Source organism: Haliaeetus albicilla, chromosome 27, assembly GCF_947461875.1.
Source record: "Haliaeetus albicilla chromosome 27, bHalAlb1.1, whole genome shotgun sequence".
NCBI classification, from domain to species: domain Eukaryota; kingdom Metazoa; phylum Chordata; class Aves; order Accipitriformes; family Accipitridae; genus Haliaeetus; species Haliaeetus albicilla.
In genome coordinates, this window is record NC_091509.1 from 1,083,186 (window position 1) to 1,101,030 (window position 17,845).

General features: G+C 47.7%; 1 protein-coding gene across 6 annotated transcripts in view; it reads left to right on the plus strand.

Annotated features, from left to right (window-relative positions):
* The window catches only part of NRG2 (neuregulin 2), a 173,504-nt gene that overhangs the window by 98,146 nt on the left and 57,513 nt on the right, over positions 1-17,845 (plus strand). For all 6 annotated transcript variants that reach the window (XM_069773000.1, XM_069773001.1, XM_069772997.1 and 3 more), the window contains exon 2: positions 10,930-11,101. In XM_069773000.1, coding sequence (XP_069629101.1) covers positions 10,930-11,101 — 172 coding nt within the window. The remainder of the gene's footprint in view (positions 1-10,929; positions 11,102-17,845) is intronic.

Consider the following 17,845-nt stretch of genomic DNA (forward strand, 5'->3'; position numbering starts at 1 on the left):
CTGGTTGGGGGACATTTCAGTGTAAGCCACCCATCGCTGCACTTCAGTGGGGGTCCGGAGCTATTCAGAACAATGCTGGGAAGCCGCACTCTGGACAAGGCAGGAGACACGCTGTGTTAGTGTCTCCACTGGGCAGTGCCCAGAGTCCCAAATGGAATTTACAGCTAGCTGCTTCCCTGCAGCCCACGGAGGAGGGTGGCCCCTTCTCTGCGGGGCTCGGGTGCTCCCTCGGCTCGGCCAGCACGCGGGCGCTGCCAGCACGGAGCACAGCCGGCCCCTCTTTGCAGATCGTGTTCTCTCGTGCTAAGGGTCCTGCTGATTTCAACGGAGAGGTCAACGCGTGGAAGAGAGCAGAACTTGGCCTGACATGGGCCGTCACTGCAGCAGCGGCAGAGACCAGGGCGTCCTGGGCGTTGGGAGAATATTGTAATATAGGGTGGTAATTCCATCTGTGCTTGGTGGGGTTTGGGCATGTATGTATCTGGCTGCCTTGAAAAAGCTGTCTCAGGGATGATCTTTATTTTCTTTCCTTTTCCTGCGTTTGGATGAAAAACAGACCTGCGGTCACTGTCTGAGGTTCTTTTGGTACCAGTGCTTTAAAGCATTTCTTGAACTAACAGAAAAACTTTTAATCTTTCTAATATAACATTACAGAGAACAAACAAGTCTTTAATGCAAGCCCCAGGGTCTCTTGTGGGGAGATCCCGATAAAAACACGGCTTTCTGTTTTGGAAATACCCTCTGGTGGATTTGTCAAAACCCTACCAGAGACAATGGTGAACTTTCAAAGTAAGCAGAGACATGGAAAAAAAAAGATCGTAATTAAGACTGCAAGTGGTTGGCTTTTGTCACGGAATGCTCGCGGATATGATTTTATAGGTTAAAAGTTAAAAATCCCCCCGCCTCAATGTTAGAGACTGCTAATTGAATTTATTTGTCCAGACATTAAAGTGCTTTCTTCTTTGAATGCCTGCTTTGTGTGGTGTTTTCACCTGGTTGTGTATGAAACACTGGGATGTCCTCTGGTCCAGGACTTCCTGGGAGGTTGAAATACCCCAAAATGTTGCAAGCTGGGCTGCCGCATCTGACCTTCACTTGACCTCTGCCTGCCCTGAATTAACATCTTAGTAACTGATCCCAAGTTTTGCTGATTTTTCCCTACTTGCTGATGTTAAGCATATTTAAAAACACTTGTTAAAACTGATGCTCACCTCCAAGTGTGCTGGGGCAGGGAAGGGGGCAGATTCTGCACTGGGATTTTGCTGGTGTGGGCTGGGTTTGAACAGTCCCTCCACAGTGAGGTGCTGCAGACGGTGCTCTGTGTTTATGGTCTTCCTGACCTCAGACCTCTCATCTTGGTAATTAATACCTCTGGAGTCCTCATTCTATTTAAATACAATATATTGAGAGAGGAGGAAAAAGATGTCCAGAAGTGCTGTGTTATCTAAAGCTGAGAGTGCATCCCTGGTCCTTTGCTTCTGCACCTAACTTTGATGGGCATGAGACAGGGCTAGGCAGAGAGAGAAGGGTTTACTTGGTACATACTGCATTTCACTCAAAGGCTCGGTCGCATTTATCTGTTTGTAGTGGCCCTTCTTGCTGATTTATTTGAAGGACTTGGTGGGTGGTGTTTGCGGTTGTCCTGTACCCATAGCATTGCAGCGGCTCTTGTTTTTTCAAGTTTACCTGCAATGCTCCTCCTAGTCCACGATGGTGTGTCTTCTGTCCTCTCGTCACTGGGAGAGCCCAGGTAGTGCAGGCAGTCTCTGTTGAAAGAATTTCAGCTCCACTTTAACTGAGCTTTTTCCCCCCCATGTTTTAAACAAGCACTCCTGTGGTTGATAGAGCTGTAAAACACCAAATAGTTTTTTTTCATCCCTTTCTAGAACAGATGATATTCCACTAATGGCCATTTTACATCAGCAAATCTTTCCCTGGAACCTGAAACGTAGCCTTTACCTTTGCCATGACCGTAATGGGTCTATATATGGTTTCATGTACAGATTTTATAATAAACATTTAATGAAACAAGTTTTTTTACTAACTTAGATTTGTTTGTCTCCTGGGGTGAGGGTTACACTTTGGTGATTGGAAGATGATGGATGCCACCCAGGTCTTTACCAGGGTACTAGGGTAAGTAATTTTTGCTTAGTGTGCAGTGGCTGAAACAAAGAATTAATGTATTTTAAAGTTTTGGATGCTCTGGGTAATTCATTTGTTGGCTGAGTCTTGACTGGCAGTCCACAGAGTATGGGTGGGCCATTTTTCTGGCTGATTGTGAAGATAGAGATAAAGCTATATTTTATGAATTGCTGTTTCCAAGGTCATCTGGAAATTGAGCAGTTCATAAAATATATCTTTGTTCAAAGATATATTTGATTATATAAAATATGATCCCAGAATCAATTGGGTACAAACAAGATGTTGCCTTTAGGGTTGAAAACACATTGTTAGAGGCATGAAGAGCAGAAATTGTTGCTGCTGTCTTTGTGTGGCTATTGTTTTTGGTTTTAATAGGAACAGAATGAATGACATTTTTCCACCAGACCACTTATGCTCAACTATACCTCCAGGACAACTTCCTGGCCAAAAATATTCAAAACAAACAAACACAATAGCAATTCTACTCCAATTACATTGTTTGCAAACCAGCTAGTGTTCATAGAGTACTAGGTCTGGCAAATCCAAGCACTTCAGCCCTGGCTTTTAATATTGGATATTTGTATGTGAATTACTTGTAGCTGTTGTGCTATTCAGATAAGCGTTTGCATGGCCATGTGCATGGGTACCTCCAGCACTTCTGCCCAATTTGTGATAAAAGCATACCCTAGCTGTCTTAACAATTTGGGTGAAAAGCGTGGGTACAGGGAAGACATCCTTGCCCAATGGCCAAACACTCATTGATTTCAATGAAGCTGAGATTTCAGCCTAGGGCTCTGAACCAAATCATACACACCAATTTCAAAACTTTCACTTGAAAGAAGAATAACTAAATATTAAGTGTGAGAAAGAGAAAGACAGAGGAGGAAGAATTTATCAGTTGCTCTTTTATGTAAGTGGAGCCAGTATTTGTGAGAGGAGAGTGAACTTGCTGGCTTTGTGGCACCTTTTCCTGTGGTTTGAGCTGCCAGAGTGATCCTATAGAGAGCAAACCTACATCAGCAAACCTGCTTGTGACTTTCCAGTCATTTCTCTTTGGCCAATGGGAATGGTCATGGAAATGCTGATTGTTGTAACTCACAGTTTTAAATATATACAGTGCTGTGGATAGGCATTGTAGTCATTTCTTCTCCCTGAGGTAGAGGGCTACAGGAACCTATTTAAGGGAAAAGAACTTGTATGGTAAGGGTGCTGTGGGACACGTAGGGAGGAATAATGCAGATGTTCTGGCTCCAGCAAGGTTTCCAAGCTTCATTCCAACCCTAGGTCTGCTGGTCTCAGTCTTTTCAGCATCTTCACACTCCCAGTCATCTGGGTACTCTCCACATCCCTGTCTGTTCTCTGTGAGTCAGCTGGGTGGGTGTCCTCAGCAGACCCTCTAGGACCTGGAGGAGTGGCTCCTGCATTGTCATACCTAATGTCTCCCGCTGTCAAAGTGGGACCTCTCCCAGGAACACAAAGATATGCCTCTGACTCCTGCTGGCATACGCTGCAGGAAGGGCACAGCAGCAGGGTGCATGCTAGACACAGAGTACATCTCCCGTGTCCTTGGAGAACTTTGGGTTATTAACCCTTGCTGAAGCCTATGTCTTTGCAGTTACTGCACAGATAGACCCATGGACAGTGCAGGCGAGGTGTAAATGCCCAAAGTGAGCCACATCATCTAGTATTGGCTCCCACAGTGGAGTCCCTACCATCACAGATCTAGTAAGAGAAACATGGTTATGTGTTAATTAAAAGGCCTAATAGTGGCTACAGCAGAAGGCTGCCCCTTGGAAATTTAAATTTGACTTTGTGGTTTACCTGCCATGTACCCCTGCCTAGGATGCAGAGATCTGAGTGAGCTGCTGCAATGTGCAGAGACAATCATGTTGACAGCTGTGAGAAAGTTTGATCATCCTTTTTTGCATAAACTGGAAATATAAATTGCCTAAAGCATATTACTAATACTATTATAATAATAATAATATTATATTTTATATTCTCAATTTGGAGCCTGTAGTTACCCACTGGTGGGTTGCAGCAGAGGTTGGTATAGGGTGATATGGCATTTTGACATCAAGGTTCTCTTCCCGTAGGCTCAGGTCTGTGTGTGTTTTGTGGAGGTTGTGTCCATCTGTTGAATAAAGCCATGGTCTTTCACTCCCTCCCATGTTTCAGATGCAGCTTTAGTTAAATACAGCCCTGTTACCTTCAGTGGCATTGGAGGGTCACAGACTCAGAGCAGTTCTTGTCACCCTGCCACCAAAGAGTTGAACTCTGTTCAGAGTCCCAGCTGCAGACACCACAGCCTGCCTAGGCACGCAGCAGTGACTGCAGTTTTACCCTCTCTGTAAAAACCCAGAAAAAAGGAGGATAAACACTTAGAGTGTGTAAAGTGTTAAGCAAGGCTTTTTTTTCAAGTGGGCCCCATGTTTCTACTCCTGGCTGGAGGGAGCCTTCTTCAGAGTAGGTCCCTCTTTGGCAAGTTGGCATTTGCAGCCAGTATTAAAAAGGTCAAAGAGTCAGGGTGGGCAGGAGCTGCTACTGCTGAGGTTCAGTTTTGTCTCCTTGTCAAATAAAGGCCAAAACAAACACAAGCGAAAGGAGCATTGCCTCTGATAAAAACAGTAGAGGCAGCAAACATACCAGAAGCGGTAGGGCTGCATTAGCCAAGAAGTAAGATGTATTAGCCCAGTGCATGCTGACCCACCAAAGACACGTCTGGTCTCCAGACCTGCATGGTAGTGCTCTGTGCCAGGGATATGTGTCCTCACCTTGTCGGAGAGATGACAGAAATGGGAAAAATTCTGTTTGTTAGGGAGTCGCCATCTTTGTAAAAGTTTGTGTTTGAATTTGGAGCAAGTCAAGGCTGCAAAACATTTCCCATGGAAGGATGAATTCTGGAATTTTCCATCTGGGAGAACATTGAAACTCTCCCATCTGAGCTGCCCTCCATAAATGGGAAGGCCTGTACTCCTGCGGGAGAGACTTTGAACAGCAAAGTGGTGGGGACTCTCCAGAAGAAGCTGAGGGAATAGCAACCTTTGAGACGTGGCTTGGGCGGGTGTCATGCCTTCAGACCTTGTACGTCAGTGGTGAGGAGCCTGGAAGCCTCAAGGACTATGTCTGTAGCATCCTTTGGGTGCTGAGAACTGGGAGCACGGACCCTTGGAGACACTGCTGGACCTACAGCTTCTCCACCCCAGTGCGGTAGCCCAGAGGCTGGAAGCCCTGGCACCTGTGGGGAAGGGCTGTCCTGGGGCCAATGGCTTGGGCAGTCTGAGAAACCCAGCTGATTTCCAAGAGATCACCTGTGCGGCTTCCCTCCCCTCCTGACAGAATAGGGGAGTCCTGACCCGAGGATTACAGTTGGAGGGGGCGAGTGTGCTGAAAACCATTGCTCTGATGTAGACATGTCAAGGCATCACACCTGTGAGTTTGTAGGTCCCAACTCTCCTCACATCTCCCCCCATTCCTGTGAGAAAGTATTTTTCAGACTCCCTTTTCCGTGGCCGGGGGAATTCAAACTAAGTTGCCTTCTTCCTCAGCTGCTCAGAGAGACACAGAAGGATCATACCCTCCCAGTTCTCTAGATCCACCTACCTAAACATTTTGCCACCCGCCATGTGCCAGGCAGCGTGGGGGAGCCTCCAGTGGTTGGCACTGCATCCTCTGGAGGAGGCCGGGAAGATAAGTCACGTCTATTTATGAGGTCTGTTGCCCGGAGATCCCAGATGAGTCTGTAGATTGTCTGCTCTGGAGGTTCTCCCACAGTGAGCAAGACACAGCTCTGGAAGCAGTGTTTGTGGCTAGTGTTGCTGGCTGTTAAAGAGTTCACTGAGCACCTTTCCCAGGATGACTTGCTTCTCCTCTGTGCTGCCGAGGGGTTGTTTATGTATGATGCTTTGTGGATGGAATGTGGTTTTGTTGCTGCTCCATTATTGGACTCTGTTTGGGTGGTCTGCATGTTTATGATTAATGATATTTTGAGTTGAGACTCTAAGGTGCTTTCAAGCATACTTCAGGTACCAGAAGTGAAAGAGGTGTTGTTATCATCAAGGTACTTCAATGTAATATCAGATGTAATCAGAAGTGAATTAATTAAAGCAGTGTGTACATGTAAGTCCTTTTATGGTGGATGTTCAAGCAACTCACATGGCATAGTTTAGAACGCAATTTTTTTAGACTTTTGTAACCCTCTTCTCTCCATGAGAAAGTGGTAACTTGGCAGTAGATGCCAGGACTGCTGTCAGAGGGCAAACCTCTCCTGCAAAGGCCTCTTAGTGAAACATGACTCTTGAAACAGATTAAGAAATTGTGTGCATTTTTTGATCCCAGCTCCAGCACGTTTTAGGGTTAATTCTTATGGCTTACACAACTGGTGTAGGCTGAGATCTAATGGTTGCTTGGGTTTCATCTGACCTTGGAGTGAGCAAAAACCTGTAGAAAATCTATGGTGACTGTTGGTCTCAGCTCTACCAGGACTAAACCATCCTTTCTGCAGCACGGCATAGTCTTGACATGTTTGTCTGTTAGAAAAATCGCCTGAAGAGCAGCTGCCTCTTTTGTCCAATACCTCAGGCTTTGTGAGGCTGGTTGTTCTTCACCCCCACAGAGAGGAGACTTGAATTCAGATAGAGGAGGGGTTGACAGGATTGCAAAGTGACCTAAATGATTGCATGAAGCAACCTGTAGCTTCAGTCTGAAAAGCACTGCCAAAACACTCCTCCTCATTCTTGTGAACCCAGTGGCAGTGGTGGCTGCGTGGTGTGTTTTGCTAAACTAGCTGTGGAGGAGACCACGAGCTGGCAGACCAGAGCCCTGAGATTCAGATGAGGAGGATCTGAAATGGCAGCTTGAGCTCAGCCTGCGCCAGGATGATGGAGTGACTTGGGTGGCCCTGGTTTGGTGTTTTGGCTCTGACAAAAGCTGTACTGGCCACATCTGAGCAGCAGTAACCTGTGTGGAGGAGGCTGGAAAGCCAGGAGCTGGTGGAAACGTGGGGAAATTGGACCTGGACCCTGCTTGGTATACATCTGAGACTGTTTGCCAGGGATAGTATGTTATCTTGATATGTACGAAGCCAGTGTTTGTTTTCCCAACATGTTTGAAAAAGTACCAAACACGGAGGAGACTAAAATGACCCCAAATGTTCAGAGCACTAGAGAAAGGGGGCACTTTTAAAATCCTCGCATCTATTTGAATCAAGCTCACGACTTTCTGAGCTGCAACTCTATGATTTGGACAGGGCAGAGATAGGAAATGGGTCGATGTTGAAGCTGAAAATGAACCAAAATGTAAAACTTTATCATTGACATAGTCCAGTATTAGCACTCTGTGTGCTGCTTTGGTCTCTCAAGCTACTTCAATTTACTGTTGGAGAAGGTTGAAAGGTGATTCATTCATAGTTTACAAGTACCTAAAAAGGAAAGAGGTTTCTGGTTGCTAGATGGGATTCAAATTTACCAGAGAAAGGCAGAGAGATCTCTTGGCTGGAAGCCAAAGTTAGAGAAATTCAGGCTAGGAATAAGGGCTGCAGTTTAAACAATATGAATAAAAAACAGTGGAATGTCTTTGGCTGGCATTAAGCAGACTCATCAGCAGTTAATGGCTCTAAATGAGGATTTCTGTGTTTTTCTAAAAGATGCAGGAATTATGAAGACCTTCCAGCCCAGAGCAGCCCTTCCAGGAGACCAAGGCTGGGTGTCCCTTTTGACCGGAGCAGCCTGTGCATGGCTCTGGATGCTGTGTCCCCAGGCTTGGGGCTCTGCCTGCTCTTCCCATGCTGCTGTCTAAGCACAAGCCACACTTGTAGCGTAGCAGTAAGGCGCACAGATGTGCTGGGCGTCGGGGAGCATGGCTGTGTTTCTTTGTGCACAGTGCTTTTCCCAGACACAGTCCAAAATATTTCTGGATTGGATTTCCCTTTCACTGGCCTGCCTGATTCAACCAGGGAATTACAGTCCATGAAGTGTGGCTTGCGAGCAGAATGCACAGTCCTTTTCCCTCCTGTAGTAAGGCAGCCGAAGACATGCAATCTGGGGAGGAAATATGTTCTCTTCCCTTTTTCTGGACAGGACTCTTGGCTGGAGGGGTGCGATGCAGGCAGAGCCCCTGCCCTGTGTGAGCATCAGCTCCATCTCTGCCACACTTGGCATATGTCTCTTTGGACCTGCCTGTTTAGGAATGTCATGTAATTTATCACTGGAGGCCAAGAGCACAAGGTGCAAGAGGTGCATAGGTTTGAGTGAGATGTGATTCATGTCAGTAGGGAGGAACCAGGGAACAGAGATCTTGGAAGGTTTCTTGCTTGTCTCTTGGCCCTTTCCTTCAGTGATCTCCAAGTTTCTGGGCTTTGCTCTGCTCTTGCCAGCATTTTCTGGGGAGGGGGACAGGGCCGACACATCTTTCTCCGAGGCCATGCTGCCTGCTTCATAATTCTGCAGACCACAGGCCTGGAAATAATATGAAGCAGATGCACCAATGCCAAGGTCAGGACCTTCCCAGTATTTAAGGCATATGTATACTGTTGGCATGGTACAGGGTGACCTCAGTGTACAATAGGAGCCAACCGACACAGACATTCAGACAGAATAAATATTTGACAGCCTCTATTTCTCTATTCCCCCAAATGACTCCTATAAAAGCAAGGTCCTGTTTACCTTCCCAGCTGTCCGTGCACAGTGTTCTGAGAAGAGGCAAGCTCTCTTCTCCATTCATTGCCTTCCTGCTCTTCTGGGTGACCCATTTCCAGGCAAGGATCAGGGATACTGACTTCGCCAAATCCAGGACACCTTGGATTTTCACAGAACTCCTGAAATTTGGGGAAAGCTGAGATCGTTTTTGTTCAGAAGTCTCCCTGTTTGTGCCAAAGCACAGTGACCTGGGAAGCAGTGCAAGGCATCAGTGTGCAGCCTGAAGCAATTGCCTGCAGCTGTCCAAGCCATTTTTTGTGCTGTCCCTGCCCCATTAGCACGTGTGCAGCCCTCCCCTCCTGTTGCCTGTGGCACAGGTTTCTAGGAAGCCTGCAGCAGGCTTGGGTGTGCAAAAATAACAGTCAGGAAGAATATTTAGTGGGGTTTATTCTTTTTTCCTTGGTGTACTAAACATGCTTCCTTTGCACTCCTGGATCTTCAGTTTGCTTCTGTGCCTTGGCGCCAGAATAGCTGTGCAGCTCAGAGTCAGCGGAAAGTCTGGCATGCTTGGGACCAGACCTGCCGTGTTACCCACCCACGTGCTGCCAGGCACCTCTCCTCTCACGGTCGCAGACACCTCTGGGTTTGCCTTTCAGGCACTGTGAGCTTTGCCCAGCCAATTTGTGTTACCCTGAACTGTTCAATTTCTGTCCATGTTGTATCTTTTTGATTAAGGACAATTTAGCTTCTTATGCCCTCGCACACAACAAAAGAGTGAGAGAGTCTTCAGAGTTTCCTACCACAGGAGTATATGCCTGATGATTGTTGTGCTTTTTATTTTGTATAAGATCACTTTCAGTGAAAACAGTCTTTAAATAAAACCAACCTGTGGTAACTTAGCTTGGCATAAAGAATGAGTGAAGACTTACAAAGGTCTATAAAATAGTGATTGCTCTAATGAAACCCATCCAGTTCCTCCTCCTTTGATTACTCTTCCATATCGCAAGATCAGAATGCACTAGGCAATTAAAAGATGGCTTCTGCCTATTAGACAGAGGAAATACTTTATCTGTAACACATCTTACACAAGTGGAAACCATTGTTACCAATATTCTTAAGGCAAAACTGGCAACTTGCTATTTTCTTTTTTAAGGTTAACACTGATAATGAAAAAAGGGAGCTAGAAGAGTGCAGAGCTGTCAGTTGAAAGAAAAATTGCAAGTCTGCTAATCCTTTCATGTCAGGTGTAATATAAAGCCTGGCAGAGATTGATAAGAAGTGTCTCCCTCTCTGCCTGATGTTCCAGGTGCATGGTAAAATCACCTCTCTGAAACACCCAGGAAAGCTCACATGCAGAGCCAGGCTTCAGACTGGAAAGGCTGCTGACCATTTTAAATAGCTTTATTCTTTCACTTTTCTAACTGCAACCTGAAGAATAGCTGTCCCTTCCCTTCTCATCCTTTATATGCGCAGGTTTTCATTGCAGCCCCTCTCAGTGGCTGTTGCTCTGCTGCTGACGCTGTCATGCGGAATGACCGTCTGTCTTAGCAGCAGGCACGGAGCATCTGTGGCACACACTGCTGGGGGACCGGGACGGCTCTCCGTGACCTGCCTCTGCTCCTTCTGCAGTGAAACGCTCTGGCTGTGGTTGGTGGGGCTGTGGGATTGGCAGCATGCCCGTCGGCAGCAGCAGAGGTCATGTAGGTGTTGGTAATCATCAGCAGCGAAGGCAGGATGCAGGGAAAAATAGTCTCGGAAGAGCGTGAGCTCCTGCACCCCTGGCTCTGGCCTGGTGGGAGAGCCGGGAGAGCAGAGCAAACCCCGCTCTAGCAGGAGACACGCGGGTCCTGCCTCTGTGAGTAAGGGCGGCCGTGGAGCAGTCGAGTCTGGTCACACAGAGCAGAGAAAAGAGTGAGCCAGACCCGGGGGATGCCTCTGTTCCCCATGTGGATGTTTCTGACCCCATGATCCTTCCCTGCCTGTGTGCTGGTAAAACCTCGGGAGTCGAGCTGGCGTGCAGCCCCATCCCAGCCATCACGGGGCAGCAGGGGCAAGCGCTTTTCCCAGGGGAGGGGGCTCGGTGGGCTCACATTGCTTGTGCGCAGCCTCTGAAAGAGGCAAATTTCACGTTGTCTGGTTTCTCTTTTTATAGCTGTCCCTCCCAAACTGAAGAAACTGAAAAGCCCAAACGTTCATGTTGGTGAAAAGATTTCACTGAAATGTGAGGCGACCGCTGGAAACCCTCAGCCATCCTACAAGTGGTTTAAAGATGGCAAAGAGCTGAAGAAGAGCAAAGATATCCGGATCAAGTATGGGAATGGGAAGTAAGTATGCTATGTGGCTGCTCTGCCTCTGCTCACTAATAACACTGAGTGTTGGGGTCCAGGGGACTATCTGGCTAGAAGTGGTGCTGTGCTCTCCAAGTCACTGCTGAGCAATACTGAGATGCTTCCTTGGAGTCACAGGGCCATGCACAGCCCATTTACCATGCATGGGAGAGTGGGCAAGATTCCCAGTTTCCTCAGAGAGTAGTGGAGAGAAAGGAGCAAGGCAAGCACAGGATAGATGCTGGATTTGTAGATGGGGCTCTCCTTGGGTAACTGTGTCATTGGATATCTGAGAGGGGTGTGCAGTGACCTGGGGAGATAACTCTTTCCCTGCTAGCTGTAGACTGGTTGTAGGCAGCTCAGGTTACCTGTGGTGAATCCTGCTTTGTGATTAGGGGTTTTTAATGCAGAAGCTATCCAAACTCAACAGTTGCCCCACCAGCCAACAGTGGGCCTGCATAAATATGGGAAGAATCACTCTGTTCTCTCCTGAATTTAGGTGGACTCAAAAGAATCTAAGGAAACTGCAAGGATACAAGAGCACATCACGATACTGTCTGATTAGGGCCCATAGTCACCCACCAAGGCCTTGTCTCACACAAGAACTTCCATCGCTGCACCCAGGGCAAGCTCCACCGTGGCTGCCCCAAACTCCCCATGCAGCGAAGCTCTCAGGCAGCTGTTGTCAGTGAGTGTCATCCTAGGTAATGCCTCATTCAGGCAGTGCAAAAACACCAGGAGAAATAGGCCCCAGTGACTAAACTAAGGGGTTCTCACTGGGAATTGATTTAAATGGTTCCATGTTGATATTTTTCAAGGCCAAATGTTTACATAGGATGTATCTTAAAATTATTCCATAATTGTGACTATGCTTACATGCATATATCCTGACCTAGCCAGCAACCTAACCAGTCAGCTTGCAACTGCCCAACCCATTGGAAAACTTGAAACTGAGTCTTTGCTAACATAGGTTATGTCTGAGTGTGTGAAAAATAGCTCAGCTCTTCTCATTATGGATAGAAGCCACTAAAAAATCAGTTAGAAAAATCGGTTAGTGCTTGAATGGGCCATTGTCAATTGCTCTAATTTAATTTCAGTCCTGTTAGTTTTGATTTCAAAGTCACGCCCAAAATGGTTGACCTCCTTTGTAATAACTGTAGGATTCATGGCTGGTTTAGGATGAGATGGTCAGTGGAAGGCTTAGGCTAGAAACACCAGCGTATCCAGGATAACTGGCTCATATCTAGTGGATGCCGTCTGCTCAGGAAGGGCTGTCTGGGCTTGCAGGCAGCAGAGGTAGGGCAGAACTGTGCCTGCCTCTTTGCTCTGTCGCCCTCAGTATTTCTGTGGCCCTTGTCCGCCTCATGGCCTCAGTGTGTACCGATGGGTACTGGAGCTGGGATGCCCTGGAGGAATGTCTGCACCACCCACTGCAGCCCAGCGTGGGAAGTCTGCCGGTCCAACTGGTGTGGACACTGCATCCCTGCGGGCGGGCAGCTTGTAGGACCTTGAGCTCGCTGGCACTGGGATCTTGCAGGGATGTTGGGGAGCTATTTCTGTCAGAGCTAGAGAGAAATCAGCCCCAGACCAAACACCCAGCAAAATTCTCTGGGGACCGATCCTGGCGATGGCGAGAGGCGCCTCTTGCAGCATTTCCCTGCTGTGCTCCCAGAGATCACAGTCCTTCCTTGCCTCCTGGCACCCCGCGGCCAGCACGAAGCTGTGACAGGATGGTAGCCCACCCACAGTGGTGCAGGGCAGGCACGGACTCCCTGGGTCAGGGACATAAACATATGGAAGAAGGTTGATCCTCTTTCCTCAGGACACTGCTGTCAAGTCATAATTTTGCATTTACCAGTTTCCATGGCAACACGTTGGCTCACAGCCTGCCAGTGACAGGCCAAAAACATGTGCGTGCTAGAAGTTCTTCCTGCTGGCAGAATAAGCCCAAGGATAAACATTTTAAAGAAAGCTGAGCACCTGCCTCCTCCAGTGTCTGAGGCTCCCTCAGCAGCAAAGGTGTGAGCCCAAAGCATCCCCCACTGATCTGCCCCCAGAATTGCTTCCCATCCCTGCTCCCGCTCCCTGCTGTCATTAAAACATACCATTAAGTGGAGAGGTTGCCTGTCTGGGGCTGGGGCCTGGTTATGGAGACTCGACTCAAGCAGCTATCGAGCTGGGACAGGTCTGAGATGATAACCCCTTGTTGACCATTTGCCCCTTGTTGAACAGTCAGCGGTGCAGGAACACTTCTCCAAGCAGACCTGGATGGGCCTGTGCACCCCTGGTCTGCCATCCTCAGCTTTCAGGCTCTCCTCTCCACTGGGCTTGCTAGATCTCAGTGCTTGAAAACACCTTGAGGGCAGAGTGCTCACTGGCATTGGACCTGCCTCCTTCTGGTCTTGCTGCACGCAATAAACATTAAAAATTGCTCTGTGCATGCAAGCTGAGGATCGAGGGAGCCCTCATGACTTTGCATATCTCCATTAAGTAGCTAGGGGGGCTGAGTTTAGTAGAGGGACCCAAAACTGGACACGGGATATGGGTGTACATCATTACTTCCAGCATGATAGGAGAGGACTCCAGGCAAGGATAAGCATCCTAAACTGTAAAGCTCAGAAAGGAAGTCTTACTCTATGGTGATAAACTAAAAAATAGTGGGGTTTATACATCTGGCTCCACTTAGAGATAACACTGGTCTCCAGCTAATCCTCTGCTCTTCCTTTCAGTTCAGAGTGGAGTGGGGTTTCCAGAGGGCTAGAAATAGAGCACTGGGGAGGGACTTTCACAGAGAAAGTACACAAGGCAAAAAGTGTCACAGCCTATGCAGCACCTGGCCAGGTGCACAGGATCATTTCTTTAAAAGTTTGATCCAAAGACCTAATACAGTTGTCTGCTGGAGCCAGAGAAAACGAGCCCTGCCAGGATGTGGAAGTGTTGTCCATAGTGTTTCACTTGGCCCTGCAAGTCCCCAGCAGAGCTGGGCAAAGCTCTGCATGGGACTCTTTCTTTGTCTGCAACTCTGCGGTCCTTAAACAACATGCACAGGATTAGGATGGGAGACAAGAAGAACGTGGTTGCCCTCTGTGACTCATTTCTCTACTCTTCTGTGCCTGGCTTTCCTCCCTGTGTGTTTAAAGAGGCTTGAGATCTCTAACTAGAAAGTGTGACTGAAGCCCTTTTTTTTTGTGATCAAGTTTTCATCTGATCCCACTGGCCCTCCTAGAGTAGGAGATTTCTTTGAAAATAAGGGAAGTATATATTGTAAGGAGGAGAGGAGCAGTTAACTGCATGTCAGCTCTTCAGCTTTTCCATCAATCATCTTTCCTCTTGTTTTTTAAACTTACCGGCAAAACTTCTGGTGCCATCAGGCAAAGGAGTCATTTATTTTTCAATGGATATTTGCTGGAGGGAGGGGAACAATTCTGATTCCTCCTTTCTGAACTGCATGTTCCATCTGTAATTAGTAACAGGCTGGGGCAAGCCTGGCTTGCACGAAGAGGAAACTTCTCTTTAAGGTAGAAGAAATTATTGGCTGGAATTTTATCTCCAGCTCAATTTAAATAAAACACAGTTGATGGGGAACCTAGAGAAATTACCCAGAAAGAATTACATGCAGTAGTGAAGTACAGCATAGTGAGTGGCTCTCCCTCTGAGCTGCCAAAGCAATACCATTTTCTCCTGAGTGTATCTGAGATGTGATTGAGGCTGCTGGCTCCCAAGAAGTTAAGGTTGGGTTTTGACTCTCTGACTGTCCTGGCAAATGGTCAAATGCCAGTTGTGGAGAAAGCCAAGGGAGTTTCTGTTTGCGGAGGTGTAGAGAACCTACCCCACTTCAGGCTGTGCTCAGGGCTCAGCCCTGAGACACGTAGATCTTCAGCTGGAGTCAGAGGGGGTCCAGGAGCCTGGTAGTCTCCTAGCTGTGGCTGTCCTCACAGCCTCTTCTCTTTGTGTGCTCTTTTACCAAGGGAGATTGCTGGGGTGATGAAGTAGGCGTATCATTAGATTGGAGAGGGTTGGTGGTTCAGTTTGGGACAGGCTGACCATATGACATCCCTTGGGAGTGGTGTCCTACTTTCAGTATCACCAGGAATCCCTATTGTTAGCCTGTAAGTGGAGCCAAGGGATACCCTCCTCTCCTGTTTCTGTACAGTAGTCCCTCAGGCAATGCTAGTTGGGGCAGATTCATTGCTGGGGTCTTCCTTGTAGAGCTCCCTGCTGTAGATTATTCCCCACCCACAATGAATGGGGCTGTGGTCTTCCCTGTCCAGCTCACTGCTCTGGAATGAAGGCAAAAAAAAATAATAATGCCAAAGCAGCAGGGGAAAAAGAGTGCCAATAAAGATAAATGATTTCCTAATTAAGCCTGGAGACAAGGAGGGGCAAAGAGAACTGTTGAAGCCTTGTGGGAGTCAGAGTGAACCCAAGCAGGCTATACCACCACTCTGGCAGGGGTCTTCAGGCTGACATTTTTAAACAAAGGAAAAAGCTCATTTGACAATGGATCTTGCAAGAGCAATTCCAGATGCCTTGAAGCTAAGACTCTTCTCAAGCACCGGTGTTGTTATAATCACCAGGGGAGCTTCTGCCTTGCTAACTCTCACGATGTCATTATAAGTCTCCGATATTTGGGATTTGGTTTTAGCTGCTGAAGGCACTTTATTGGGGTGGGGGGGGAGGAGGCTGTGAAGGAGAGCATCTCCTTTGTTTGTCTGTTTGTTGTTTTAAAGGAGATGATGGACATCATCTTGGCCAATGCACCTGGGACTGAACCAGGGAATTTGAGAACTGAAAGGAGAAGCAGTTGGGTCTTGAGCTAGAACAATCCACAGACTTAGCAAGTTGGGGCTCCTAAGAGATTCAGGGAATGGGCATTTAATCAAACTTGACTGAGTTATAGTGGCTAACATGTTACGGTCAGATGCTGGGATGCTTCAACTGATGTGTGCAGACTTAGAGGTGGAAGGAGCTTTATGTGCCTGAAATTTCATGTGGTTTTCCAGTGATGTTGGCTGCTTAAAAAAAAAAAATCTCTCCCTACAGACCTTAGCCCACTGTGGTTGCAAAATGTCACAGATTAGGTTGAAGCACTCATGGAGACATGAGCTGAAATACCATTCATCCAGTTTAAGTTAAAATGCTTTGCCTTGGGGGAGGAGGCCTGGGGTGAGGGCTGAGGCTGCAGGCAGTTCATCTGGGACAGCATATTATATACCTACAGGCATGAATTTGCCAGGTCCCCCTTATACTTCATGCATCAGGCACTGGTGAAGATCTGTGATGCGTACCAGTTGCAGAAAAATGACTTAGGAAGAAAAGAATGACATGCATCCCAAAGGCTCCAAACTCAGAAAGGAGCCCCAAAACTGTAACTGAATCTCTTGCACAACCCTGTGTACCACCATGGTGGTGTGTTTCGAAGAGATTTTGGAGGGGTAGTTCTCTGTCCATCTGAAGGCGCCATCCCTTTCTCATGACCTTTCTTCCCACAAATGCTTTTTCCTGATCTGAGTATTTGCAGCCTGGCTCTGCTCATCTCCATTCCTGTGCTCTGCACAGGGTTCCCCCCCAGACAGCTGCTTTTAGTATGGCACCTCCCTCTCCTTCTCCCCTGTTTCTTTAAAATTAATTGGCTTTGCTTTAAAGGCCCTCTCAGGCCTTCCTCCCCTGCTTCTGGCAATCCCTGAAGTTTTGGTCCTGCCTCTGATTTGCCCAGTATATCAGCCTCCATCTAACATGTGATACACTTCCAAACTAGGGCCTCTGTGCCTTCTCCTCAGCAACATTGACCCTCTCTTCCCCTCCCTGCTACAGAACGAGCTTGTGGTTTGGTTACCGAGACAGTGAGACCTCTGCACAGTGTCCTGGCTGCACACCTACCAGGGGTGCCTTGTCTGTATTGAGGTCATACACTCTTTAGGACAGGGAGGTATCTGTTCCACAGTTGGTGCTGGGAGGCCCCAGGCAGTTGCGGGGCTGCTAGCGTGCTCCTGTGAGCTACCACAGTAAGCAGGGAAAGAATCGGCTCTGAGCTGGCCTCAGAGTACTGCTCCAGGATCTACGTTTTCTCAAAGAAATTCAAACCCTGGCATTGGGGCTGGAAGAAACATTTGTGGGATGGATCAGTTGCCTTGAATTCCAGGACAAGTAATACAAGGGACCCTACACTGACATCAGGTCTGTGCATCATCCTTAACCCAAAACTCAGCTTTTACGTATTTATTGATTTCACACCCTGGCAACTGCCACAGACTTGCCTGGCACGAAGAGCAGCAGCACACAGGGGTTTGCCTCTCAACAGAGCGGCCACAAAGTCCACTCCAGGGACCGGTATGTGGTTGCATTACGTTGCCTCTGTTGCCCTACACCTCTTCCCATTGCAGGAACATCCGTGGCAATTCAGTGATCTGGCCCCAGGCTGAATTTGAGGATGGAGGGGGGTTGCACAAGTGACCCTGCTCTTTGGAGCGTCCTTATTGATCTTTTCCCCTTTTGTTGACACTGTGTGACCCAGAAGGGACTCCAGCTCTCACTTAGAGACCAGTGTCAGTGTCAGCTCTGCAGAGCGAGGACTGGTCGAATCTTCCTTTAAAATCAGCCTGTCCCAACCCTGGGCACAGAAAGACAAGAGCACTGCTGAGCAGAGAAGGGGCAAATCTGCTTTTCAGGTTAGAACAGCACTTTAATGTTGGGGGACAGGGGTAGGACAGAGCAGGCAGAGGGGGACAGAGGATGGTTAGT